The 13,303-nt window shown below is 39.1% G+C and overlaps 2 protein-coding genes across 8 annotated transcripts in view; one reads left to right on the top strand and one right to left on the bottom strand.

The window, feature by feature from the left end:
• LOC123955694 (mitochondrial import inner membrane translocase subunit Tim23) overlaps positions 1-11,777 on the bottom strand; it is a 29,129-nt gene extending 17,352 nt beyond the window's left edge. For both annotated transcript variants that reach the window (XM_046027985.1, XM_046027984.1), the window contains exons 1-3: positions 11,539-11,777; positions 9,167-9,225; positions 141-234 (exon numbers count right to left, since the gene is read on the bottom strand). In XM_046027985.1, the coding sequence (XP_045883941.1) occupies positions 141-234; positions 9,167-9,225; positions 11,539-11,644 (259 nt within the window). In that variant the 5' untranslated portion in view covers positions 11,645-11,777. The remainder of the gene's footprint in view (positions 1-140; positions 235-9,166; positions 9,226-11,538) is intronic.
• The window catches only part of PARG (poly(ADP-ribose) glycohydrolase), a 123,196-nt gene continuing 121,330 nt past the window's right edge, over positions 11,438-13,303 (top strand). The window contains exon 1 of one of the 6 annotated variants that reach the window (XM_046027969.1): positions 11,438-11,521. Coding sequence is in view for 1 of the 6 variants with exons in the window: in XM_046027970.1 (XP_045883926.1) it covers positions 12,109-12,328 (220 nt within the window). In the remaining 5 variants the exon portion in view is untranslated. Of the gene's footprint in view, positions 11,522-11,853; positions 12,329-13,303 lie in introns of those variants that run through there. The other 5 variants (XM_046027968.1, XM_046027972.1, XM_046027973.1 and 2 more) reach the window with 5 other exon arrangements.

The raw sequence follows: 13,303 nt of genomic DNA, 5'->3' as shown, positions 1-13,303 counted from the left end.
GTCACATGGTCCACTGAGTCAGCCAGGTGGCCCTCAATAATGATTTTTTAAAACCCTGAAACCAGTACTTGAATTGCTTTTGATTTTAAGAACTTTTGCCTACTTGGATTGAGGACAGTGAAAAAAATTATCATACCCACCTGTCATACAACATCCTCCAATGGTAAAGAAGGCCAGTTCAAATCTGCCCCGGGTTTTATTAGCTCCAGTCGGTAAAATAAACTCATCTGTATCCTAAAGGGGCAATAACAAAAAACAAGCTGAGCTCCTCTCAAAACCCAGTACTTAAAAAGTGTTTTTTAATTTGTCAAATTTACAAAAGTAAAACCTGAGATTAACTAAAACTCAACTATACTTAGTCAAGCACAAATTAAAAATTTTCTGCAACAGCAACACCTAAATCAAAGTGAAGTGAAATGAACTATGCATACAGTTATACTCTTTAGTTTTTAGGAGGCATTCTCATCAGACCTTTGCTTTTCAATTAAGTTTGACTGATTGTATGTAATTTGCCTTACTTAATGATAGATATGATGCAACATGCAATAGAGTTTAGGAAGACCAGTTCTAGAGAAAGGTAAACGGAAAGGTTAAGAGAAGTAACGGTTTATTCAGTTGAGATACCACTGTGGAAAAAGAACTCTCATTCTATAGCTACTATTTATCAAGCACAATTTTACTATTATCATAAAAAATGAGCAGAAACTATAAAAGCATAACAGGATCAATTATGCAAGGGCAAAATTACCTTCGTATTCTTAACAGTTTGGGGAAGCATCTATTTCAATAATCTTAGAGAGCTATAATCTCTTTCTAGTAAATGCATATACAAATTTGATATGAAACCTATGAAGGCTATCTAAAAATCCTAAGTTGAAAATGCTACTGTAAGAGCACAATATGATTCTATAATACAATACACTCATACAGAACACATTCAATACAGGTTTGCCAAGCTTTCTATACAAAAATGGTTAAAATAAGCCATAAGCACACACTGCTGGCAATTTGCTAACAAGCAAACATCACTTTACCAAATATGGAACTTCAGTAAATACATTCCTGATTAGGAAAACTGCAGCTATGCCCTGGTTTTTGATTTCTGGCTTATGCGTACATTCTCACCAAAAAGTACACAAATAAGCAAGCACATCTACTCTCATCACACAGAAACAGTCTGTTAGGCAATAATAAGCCAACTCTGAAGAGATCCCATATCATGATATACATGGTTTCTCACAAGTTTTGGACCTTTAAATTAATCACTTAGTTTTAAACTGTACTTCTGGCTTGAAATTTTTAGAAATGCTGTATTTAACATGGTATATAATTCTTCAACCTAGAAATGGATCGCTAATTACAAACAGGAATTTTTTTTTAAAAAGGTCATGATGAACATTAATAAGCGCAAGTGCATGTCCTCACCAACTCAACTTCTTGCTAGGGTCAACCATAATAAAAGAACTAAGCAGACTGAAGGCAAATGTACATCAGTTCACACACAGAGCCTCTTGAAAACAATTTCATGGTTAGCTGTCATTGGGGCTTAATCTTTTAAATGTAATTAGAATGTACTGTTTCACTTCTTAATTTTTTAAAAAGATTTTATTTGTTTACTTGACAGAGACAGAGATAGTGAAAGAACATGAGTGGTGGTGGGAGATGGGGTGGTGGGGAGAGGGAGAAGTAGGCTCTCTTCCAAGCAGAGAGCTGGATGCACAGCAGGAATCGATCCCAGGACCCTGAGATCATGACCTGAGCCAAAGGCAAAGGCTTAACCCACTGAGCCACCCAGGCGCCCCAAGAATCCCAATTTTTAAAAATTGATGTCTAACCTTACCAAGCCCCACCTAGCACTGCAGGGTCACAGTGTTATGTATTATTTATTTATTTATTATTTTTTATTAACATATAATGTATTATTAGCCCCAGGGGTACAGGTCTGTGAATTGCCAGGTTTACAAACTTCACAGCACTCACCATATTTTTAAATGGAGCTACAGTACAACCTTTAAGCCTAAATTCAACACTTAAGCAAAACACATGTGACTAGTTTTGAAATTTTGAGTAAAATAATGAGAGAGGTACTTTTGAAATAAAATCAATAAACATACACTGCAGATATCTGACAAAAATTTCCTGCAAAAACAAACAAGTTTTAAACAAGTCCCAAATCAAACTGCTTCTATTGAAACACACTGAACAAGAAATGCAGGCAGTCAATTACTGTCAGTGATTCAACTTGAAACAAAAAGTCCCAACCACTACTCCTAAAAAACCACCCCAACCCCTTCCTATTTACTGATATGTAATTCAAATACCATATAATTCACCTAATTAAAGTGTATAATTCAATGGTTTTTAGTATATTCAGTATTATACAACAAAGACTATCATCATCTTTAGAGCATTTTCACTACCCCAAAAAGAACCCCATACCTATTAGCAGTCATTCTCCATCTCTCCTCTACCCTGGGCAGCTACTAATCAGTCTGCTTTCTGTCTCTTTGTATTTGCGAATTCTGGACATTTCATGTACATAGAATCATATAATATATGGTCTTCTATGACTGGCTTCTTTCATGTAATAAATTTACAAGGCTCAATCATGTTCCAGCATGTATCATCACTTCTTCCTTTTTTTCCTGCTAAATAATTTATTGCATGGAGATGCCATATTTTGTTCATTTTTATGTTGACATTTGGGTTATGTCTACCTCCTGGTTATTTAGAATAAAACTGATAAGAGCGTTCATGCACAACCTCTTGTGTGAACATATGTTTCCAATTCTCTTGGGTATATATATGAGTAGATTACTAGGTCATATGGTAACTCTATTTTTCATATTTTGAGAAACTGTCCAATTCTCTTGGGTATAAATCTATTGAGCAGAATTAGTGGGTCAAATGGTAACTCTATTTTTAATATTTTGAGAAACTATCAGACTATTTCCAAAGCAGCTGTTTCAATTTATATTTCCACCAGCAGTGCATGAAGGTCCAATTTCTCCATATCCTCACCAACATCAGTTATTGCATGTTTCTGATAATACCTATAGCAGTGGTGAAGGAGTACCTCACGTCGGTTTTGTGATTTGCATTTCCCTAGTAAGTGACATTAAATATCTTTTATGATTATTGAACATTTCTGTATCTTTTTGGGGAAACATCTACTCAAATCCTTTACTCATTTTTATTTTTAATTTTTAAAGATTTTATTTATTTGTCAGAGAGAGAGAGAGAGAGAGAGATGGAGAACACAAGCAGGGGGAGTGGAAAACAGAGGGAGAGGCAGGGTCCTTGCTGAGCAAGGAGCCTGATGCAGTACTTGATCCCAAGACCCTGGGATCATGACCTGAGCTGAAGGCAGATGCGTAAGCTTAACTGACTGAGCCACCCAGGCATCCCTAAAGCTATAAATTATTGACATTAACAACTGAGGAGGAGTACACACCTGTTAAAGAAGTGTTTTTGCATGTTATGGAAGTTAAACTGGTAAAAATTCTAGCTAGATTTATAATTTCAGGATGTTAAATTTTAGGATGTTAATTCCCCAGTAACTATAAAAAGAATATAATTACAGAACATATACAAAAGAAAATGAGAAAGAGATTTAAACATTTCACAGCAAAAAGTAAATCAAGTAAACACAGAAGACAGTAATGCAAGAAATGAAGGACAAAAAAGCTAGAAGACGTATAAAAAACAAACAGCAAAATGACAGAAATCCCTCCTTATCAGTAATCATTTTAAATATAAATGGATCAATCTCTCTAACCAAAAGACATAAGACTGGCACAATATATAAAATACGAGGATCCAACTACACTGGGGGTTACTTTCATTCCAAAGACACAAAAACATTCAAACTGAAGTGATAGAGAAAAAGATATTTTATGCAAATAAAATCCAAAACAGCAGGTGGCCATACTAATATCAGAAAATATAGACTTTAAATAAGTGAAAGGTTATACAAAGAAAAAAAAATTAATAAAAGGTCCAATACAACAAAAAGGTTCAATTATAAACATTTATACACCTAGTAACAGGCCATTAAGATATATTAAATATAAAACAGTGGAATGAAAGGGAGAAATAGAAATTTCTACAGTAATAATTGGAGACTCCAATACTCTATTCTCAATAATGGATAATAATCATAACCAGACAAAAAATAAGGAAATGTGAGCACTTAACACCATAAATCAAAGAACAAACAGATCTAACAAACATCTACAAAACACTCTACCTATCAATAATATAATAGCACAGACATTTTTCTCAAGTGCATGTGGGACATTTTCCAGGACAGATAATATATTAGGACACAAATTAAGTCTCAATGGATTTTAAAATATACCATACAGACTATCTTCTCCAACCACAATAGTGTGCATTAGAAATCAGTAACAGAAATAAAATGAGAAATTCACAAATTCATGGAAATTAAACAATACACCCATAAACCACCAACAGACCAAAGAAGAAATCATAAGGGAAATTAGAAAATACTTAAGAGATCAAGAAAAAAGACAACACAACATATCAAAACTTACGAGATCCAGTGAAAGTAGTGCTACGGGGAAAATTCAGAGCTATAAATGCTTATTAAAAATATCACAAAGATCTCAAATAAACAACCTAACTTTGCAACTTAAGGAAGCTTGAGGAACTAGAAAAATAAAGAGTACTATAAAAAACTGCATGCCAACAAATTGGATAAACTTGATGAAATATACAAATTCCTAGAGACATAAAAGTCACCAAGAAACAGGAAATCCAACAGGCCTATAATTGGTGAGAAGTGTGAAATCAGGAATAAAAAATGTCACACCAGAGACACCAGTGTGGCTCAGTTGGTTAAGGGTCCAACTTTTGATTTCAGCTCAGGTCATGATCTCAGGGTTGTGAGACAGAGCCCAACATTGGGCTCTGTGCTAGGCATGGAGCCTGGTAAAGTTTCTCTTTCTCCTTCTCCCTCTGCGCCCCCATCCTTTAACCCCATGTTCTCTTTCTCTCTAACACAAAACACAAGTCACAACCAAGAAAAGCCCTGGACCTAATGACTTCACTCGTGAAATTTATCAAACGTTTTAAGAAGAACTAACGCCAATTCTTTTCAAAATTTTCCAAAAAAATTTAAGTGGAGGTAATATTTGCTGTAAGGCCAGGATTACCCTCATACCAAAGCCAGACAAAGACACTAAAAGACAACTACAGATCAATATCCCCTATGAACACTGACGCAAAATCCTCAACAAAATACTAGGAAAACAAATTCAGTAGCATATTAAAAGGATTACACACCATGACCAAGTGGGATTTATTTATGTAATGCAGGATGGCCCAATATATTAAAACTGACCAACATAATACACCACATTAAAGGAAAGAAGGGGGGAAAAAAAAAACCATGATCACCTCAACTACTGCAAAAAAAGCATTTCACAAAATCCAACATACTTTTAAGATTAGAAGAATTCAACGAACTAGGAATAGAAGGAAACTACCTCAACCTAATAAAAGCCATATATGAAAACCCCACAGTGAACATTACATTAAAAGGTAAAAGATAAAAGTTTTCCCTCCAAAATCAGAAAAAGGTAAGGATACCCATTTCTGCCACTCTTCTTTCGACATAATACAAATCCCCTGATATCTGTAAGTAGACTATTCCTATGAAACCTCCTGTAAGTCAATGTCATAAAGCAAAGAAGCAATTATCATCAACTTACATGGAAAAATGTTTTGAGTATTCCCAGACCCAAAATATAACCTCTCTCAGTGTTTTCTGATACCTTAGGACACAGCTTGCTATTAAACACACAAAATAAATCAAGATAAAGCACAGATGCTCACAGATATGCTACAATGGCTTGATGCTGAGATGCTGCGTGCAGATCCCCAGGAAGGAGCTCGATGGTGCCACTATAACAGCTCACTGCAAAACAAATGCTGAATGCTATTTTTGCTTTTTTTGGTAAAAGCAAAAATTCTCTCCTGATTTCTTCTGTTCAGCATAAACAGGTACTACATACAGACCTACATAATATAGATCTCTCATGAAGGTGAAACGGAACAATGTGAACTTTCAAAAAGCAGGGGATATTTGTACTAGATGTTCTAGCTATAGCATTTAGGCAAGAAAAAATAAAAGGTATCCAAATTGGAAAGGAAGAAGCTAAATTTTCTTTCTTTGCAGATAAAATAATCTTATATGTAGAAAATCCTACATATTGCACAAGGAAACCTATTAGATCTAATAAACAAATTCAGCAAAGTGGCAGGATACAAAGTCAACACAAAAAATTAAAAGGATTTCCATATGCTAATAATGGACAATTTGAAAAGAAAAGAAATTTAAAAAAGTAGGGGCGCCTGGGTGGCTTGGTGGTTTGGGCCGCTGCCTTCGGCTCAGGTCATGATCTCAGGGTCTTGGGATCGAGTCCCGCGTCCGGCTCTCTGCTCTGAAGAAAGCCTGCTTCCCTCTCACTCTCTCTGCCTGCCTCTCTGCCTACTTGTGATCTCTCTCTGTCAAATAAATAAATAAAATCTTAAAGAAAAAAAAAAAAGTAATTCCACTTATAATAGCATCAAAAAGAATAGGGGTGCCTGGGTCACTCAGTTGGTTAAGTGTCTGCCTTCAGCTCAGGTCATGATCCCAGGATCCTGGGATCAAGCCCCACAACGGGCTCCTTGCTCCACAGGGAGCCTGCTTCTCCCCTCTTCCTACTGTACCCCCTGGTTGTGCTCTCCCTTTCATCCCCTCCCCTCTCTGTCAAATAAAGAAACAAAAAACCGTATCTTTAAATAAAAAAAGAATAATACTTAGGAATGAACTTAACCGATGAGGTTAAGTCTTACACAGTGAAAACCATAAAACCTCTTAAACGCAAATAAAGAAGAAAGGGAAACATAACCCATGTCTGCGGGTTGGAAGACGTAATACTGTTAAGATATTAATACCATCCAAAATAATCTACAGATTCAATGTAATCCCTATCAAAATACCATGTTTTTGCAAATAGAAAAACCCATCCTCTAATTAATATGGAATCTCAATGAACCCCAAACAGCCAAAACAATATTGAAAAAGAACAATAATCGGGATGCTTAGGTGGCTCAGTTGGTTAAGTGTCTGCTTTTGGCTCAGGTCATGATCCCAGAGTCCTGGGATTGAGTCCTGCATCGGGCTCACTCAGCAGGGAGCTTGCTTCTCCCTCTACCTGCTGCTCCTCCTGCTTGTGCTCTCTGACAAATAAATTAAAAAAAAAAAAAAGAAAAAGAACAATAATCACATTTCCTGATTTCAAAACTTACTACAAGGCTACTGTAATCAAAAGAGTGTGATACTGACAAAGACAGACAAATAAACCAATGAAACAGAATAGTGAACCTGGAAATAAACACTCACATATACAGTCAAATGATTCTGAACAAGATTGCCAAGACCATTCCATGAGGAAAAAACACTCTTAACAAATGAGGCTCTGAAAACCAGATATGCACATGAATAAGTAAAGTTGGATCCTTACCTAACACCTAATAAAAAAATTAAATACCTAATACAAAAATTGAATGGATCTAAATATAAGACCTAAAATCAAAAAACTCTTAGAAGAAAACATGGGAGAAAAGCACGAGACTGGATTTGGCAATGACTTCTTGGATTTGACACCAGAGCACAGGCAACAACAACAACAAAAAAGAAAAATAAGGAGCGCCTGAGTTAAAGTGGGTTAAAGCCTCTGCCATTGGCTCAGGTCCCGATCTCAGGGTCCCGGGATCGAGCCCCACATTGGGCTCTCTGCTTTGTGGGGAGCCTGCTTCCCCTCCTCTCTCTGCCTACTTGTGATCTCTCTCCCTCTGTCAAATGAATAAATAAAATCTTAAAAAAAAAAAAAAAATAAGAACGGGCCTTTGTGAAAATTTAAAAATACTGTGCCTCAAAAGATAGTAATCAGCATAGTAAAAAGGGCAACATACAGGATGTGAGAAAATATTTGCAAATCATGTTATCTGATCAGGGGTTAATATTCAGAATATATAGAGAACTTAAACTCAACAGCAACAATAAAGACCCAATTCAAAAATGGACAAAGAACTTAAGCATTTCTCCAAAGGTATACAAATGGGCAAAAACCATATGCAAAAGTGTTCAACATCACTAATCATTAGGGTCATGCAACTCAAAAGTACTAGGAGCACCACCTCATACCCATTAGAATAGCTATGATCAAAAAACCGCAGAAAATAAGTGTTGGTGAGGATGTGGAGAAATTGCAAACCTTGTGTAGTTCTTGGGAATGTAAAATGGTATAGTGCTATGGAACACAGTATGGCAGTTCCTCAGATAAATAATAAAACTTCCATAAGATCCAGTAATCTCACTTTTGAATACATAACTAAAATTAAAAGGAGGTTCAGGAAGAGACATTTGTACACTAAGGTCCAGAGCAACACTACCCCCAATAGCTGAAATATAAAAGCAACCCAAGCGTCCAGGGACAGATGGATAAGCAGAATGGAATATTATTCAATTAAATATTAGTCAGCCTACAAGGAAGGAAATTCTGACACATGCTATAGCATAAGTGAAACTTGAGAATATTATGTTAAATGAAATAAGCCAATCACAAAAAGACAGATACTACAATTCTACTTATTTGAGGTACTTAAGAGTATCAAAACCAGAAACAGAAAGCAGAACGGAGGTTGCCATGGGATGGGTGGGTGGAATGAAGTTATTCTGCAACGGGTATAGTTTGTTTTACACGATGAAACGAGTTACAGATATGGTAGGTGGTAACTGTTGCACAATATTATAAATGTAGTTAATACTACTGGACAGTACACTTAAAAATGGGTAAGATAATAAATTTAATGTTAGTACATTTCACAATTTAAATGGGAAAGGGGAAAAAAACACAAAACACCTCAATCCCCAAAAACCCTTTAAAGGGAATTAGTTAATTAGTACCAGAGAGATAAAAGTCAAATCCCGGAGTTTCTGAGAAAAGAAAACGGGTAAATGGAAACCAGAGTTGGTGCCTCCAGAAATATGTATCACAGATCTAGTTAGCATAAGAACCTAGATTTTTTTTTTAAAGCAGTAAGATAAATCACCACACTAATAAATTCATAAAAGGACTAGTCTTAATTTTACCTGAACGAGATATCGTGGATCCACATTTAAATACGGAGACAGAGGATTCATACCAGTCACTAGAGAGAAAACATCACATTGCAATGAAATTTTAAAAAGTTATTTCATTCAATGTTAGTTACGCTGTTTCAGGTGTTTTTCAGTTTTGATTTGCAGGCTCACTGAACATGAAATTTTCTCCTTTTCTACTTTTCTCCTTATCTTGTCTGGCAGTTTTGTGGCTTTCTCCTCCTGAGGTCCTGAATTTCAAACCAAGTCCTGCACTAGTGGCTCAGGCTCTCATACCAATAAGACACTGGCAATAATTTGGATCAAATAATCAAAGTAGCAGGAAGCATAGCCAAAGTCAATTATAAAGCTATTTCCTCTACTTTGCTACAAGGATGCTTGACATCTACACAAATTGCAAAATAAGACTGACTACAGACAAGTGAATTTCATGGGAAAACCAGTGCTTGGGTTATGAGTTACAACCCAACTCATATTTATATGAGTTACATATAAATATTTTAAGGCCGTTCCTTCAAATCTTAGTATTGACAGTTGCTGACAAAAGGCGATTTGCTGTGGCAGTGCAGAACATTCTTGGGTCATCACCACAGGAATGGGGGTCAGGACAAAAGAAAATGGCAACTCTCAGAGAGCCAGACTTGAATCCCACTAACTTTGACAATGGGAAAAAAAAAATCTATCAAGGAATATCAACTTTCTCATATTCTGAATTTAATCCTTGAATCCTTTGAATGTTCACAAATCTAAGAAATACCCATGACTCTAGTCCGTCAACTGAAAGTCCTATTAATTCTATACTCAATATTCATCTTTAACTTTTACTTACCACCATCCTTACTGCTACCCATCTTACTTAGTGCAACCATTAAATCTCACCTGGACTACAGTAACAATCTCTTACCTAAATGGACTCCTTAATCTGCTCTAATCCCTTCAATTCACTTCCTATATAGTAACTAAAGTGACTTTTTTTTAGGAAAAGGAAATCAGCCTTAATGGCTTCTATTCACAATTTTAATCAAATCCAAACTCCTTACCATGGCTTATAAAACAATGCATTAGTGGCCATTACTCACTCTCCTGATCTCATTATCTCCTACTGCTCCAACTCCCTCTCAACTTTGTAGACACACTGGTCCATCAGTTGTTCTTTAAACATGTCAGGTCTGTCCCCCCTCACCCCTAGGGCATTTGGACTAACCATTTTCCCTTGTGTACCTCCATGTGCCTATGCACCCCCACATTTGTATTGTATTCAAGTCACAGGTCAAATGTGAACACCCTCTAGTTGCTTTCCCTGACCTATTTATTCTAAAAGAGCGACCTGCTCCCATCCCCTGATCCTGTTTTGATGCCTTTACATACACTTATTAACTGAAATGTGTTTGTGTTACTTGGCACACTAGGATGTAAACTCCATGAAAACAGCAATCATCTCTTTTGACCACTGGTAGTCCTGCACCCAGAAAAGTCGTTGGCCCATTCCAGGTGTTCAGTGAATGGTGGTCATCCTCGACCTCTCAATTTACCTTCAAACCTTAATCAAATTAATGTAACAATGCTTTGTCGTATTAAGGCAGTGCCCTTTGTGCTCCAGAACTCAGACCTCGGAAGGTTTATTATATGTAAAATGTGTTCCAGATTCAGTTTTGACATAAGTGACACTAGGGCTCTTTTGCTCTTGACCAGGGCAGACCTGGAGAAGTAGAACAAGTTATATTCATCCAGCTGAATATCCACAAAGTCCCGAACATCTGGACGACATTCACAGGATTGAGAGGGCACAGACAGGTGGTATTCATATTTCTGCACTTTTGATCTTGCATATTTCGTTTCCTAAAATTCTTACCTGGCTTCTTTTTTCAAGTCCAAATGGCCGATAAAGTGCAATTCATTTCTTGGCTCCTCCGCTGGCCCGACTCAGATATCTTTCTTGCCTACATTCAATATTAAATGCTCTGCCCTGAAGGCTATATCGCAGTTTCGAAACACTGACTTTGAGCTTAAAAGTTATTTATAGCCTATTTGGAATGTATTTACTTGCAGAGCTAGGCTCTCCTCTTAATCTAGAGTCAAACACACAGCTCAACGCACAAGAAATGTGTGGTAGGAAAGATAAGGCACCACACTCGTCTATAAAGGGAAGAAACCACGCAGCATACCACGTCCACGTCACCCGGACAGAACTTCTCGGGGATCCATGGCTCCAAAAACTCGAGCGGCAGCGCAAACACACTAACCCCATCAGCGGTACTGAAGACTGTAAACGCCAGCCGGAAAAAAACACAGTACACACTACACGTCTGGCGGAGTCGCCAAGAACCACTGAGAAATGTTCACAAGGTAGGCCCGATACTTACGCGGGACGCCGGCCAAATCCGCGTGCGAGTAACCTGCCCCGCCGGCTCCAAAAAAGCCGGCCAACCCCCCTGTGGTTTTGTTCCCGCTTCCCCCGCCGCTCTCCATGGTGTCGCAGCAAACTGATCGTCTGCTTCTCACCGCCGCCTCAGGCCAGGTTCGTCTGTTCTGCCGTTGCTCCCCAGAAACAGCGGGGAGACCCGCGTTCCCACCGCCTCCTTCACACGGTGACCTTCCGGGAGCCGGTACCCGCTAATCCTTGCACTTCCGTTTTGCGACATTATACGCCCCGGAAAACGGAAGCGCCTGACGGCAGCCTTCCGGTGGTGGGAAAGTGAACCAAGCCAGAATCAAAGCGGCGCATCCTGAGGCAGGTGGGGGTGCAAGGCAGGCGACTGGCTAGGGCTTGGCTCGGGAGGCCGGCGGAGCAGCAACTGCGGAGAGAGGCAGCGGCAAAGAGGGAATGGTGCCGGGAGGCGCCGAGGAGGAGGCGCAGTCCGTCCCTCTCAGGGTTAGTGAATGAGGCTCTCCGCCCGGGCCGGCCCGGGGACTCTGCGCTGCGGGTCCCAAGCATGAGTGCGGGCCCCGGCTGTGAGCCCTGTACCAAGCGACCCCGCTGGGGCGCCGCTACAAGTTCTCCGCCGGCCGCCTCGGACGCCCGGAGCTTCCCCAGCAGGCAGAGGCGCGTCCTCGAGTCCAAGGACGCTCCCGTGCAGTTCAGGGTCCCATCGTCCTCGTCAGGCTGCGTCCCGGGGCGGGCGGGACCGCACAGAGGCAGCTCCACCTCGCTTGGTACGTGGGGAAATAAAGATCTTTGTCCTTCGCTTTGGCCCGAACCTTTCGGTCTCTGAGGACCCAGGGACTCCAGTCACCCCTTTCTGGTCTTGTGTGCACCACTAGGAGGCCCTTTTGCTGAGCCAATGAGGTCACTAGTAGGGGAATGTGGCCGAATTTTCTTCCTTTGGGATTAGTGGTGTGAGAAAACCTGGTGAGCAGTCACTCTCGGGGGGGAAATGGCAGTAGACTCCACCTGTTTGCTTTTCTCGAGTTTGACTGAGAAATTTCCTTAGTTGCTAAGAAAGTCTAATAATTGTGTATGTGAAGCTCCAGCCTTTAGATGGAAAAAAGGTACAAAGAAGGTCACAACTTCTCTTGGTTCAGATTTTATATGGGGGGGGGGGGTGCAGAGCTGTTAGTATTATCTGGTATTGTGCTTGTTTCTGGCATACAGGTTTGAACAAGTGTAACTTGGGAACTGTCTTCAGATCCTAAAATCTTATCAGGAGAGAGAAACAATTACAAAGCCCACATGCTGACAGGTGAGAGACATACGTAGTTATGGTAGGAGTCAGGAATCTTAATCCACTCTGTGGGATTAGAGATAATCTCCCAGAGGATGAGGTGCTTATTCTGAGGGCTAAGAAAGAATAAAGAGTTAGCTAGAAAAGAGGAAATAAGGAAATGTTCCTGTAGTGCAAGTGGGGCATACTGTCAACAGAAGAGAGTAGGAGAGATGGGACTGCAGGGAGGTAGGAAAGGATCAGATCATACTGGGAAATATAGGCAGTCCTGAGGGTTTTGAACTTTACCTCTAAGGGCAGTGAGAAGCTTTTAATGGGTTTTCGGTAGGGAAGCAACTATGTATATGTGCATGCACCCACATCTTTTTTTTTTTTTTTAAAGGTCTCTGGCTGGTGTGTAGAAAAGAATGGATTGAAAGAGAGAGGAAGTACAGACCCAAGACTAAAGGATTTAGTCTAGGTGGAA

This window comes from Meles meles, chromosome 13 (genome assembly GCF_922984935.1).
Source record: "Meles meles chromosome 13, mMelMel3.1 paternal haplotype, whole genome shotgun sequence".
NCBI lineage: Eukaryota > Metazoa > Chordata > Mammalia > Carnivora > Mustelidae > Meles > Meles meles.
This window is presented reverse-complemented; position numbering and strand designations above follow the sequence as displayed.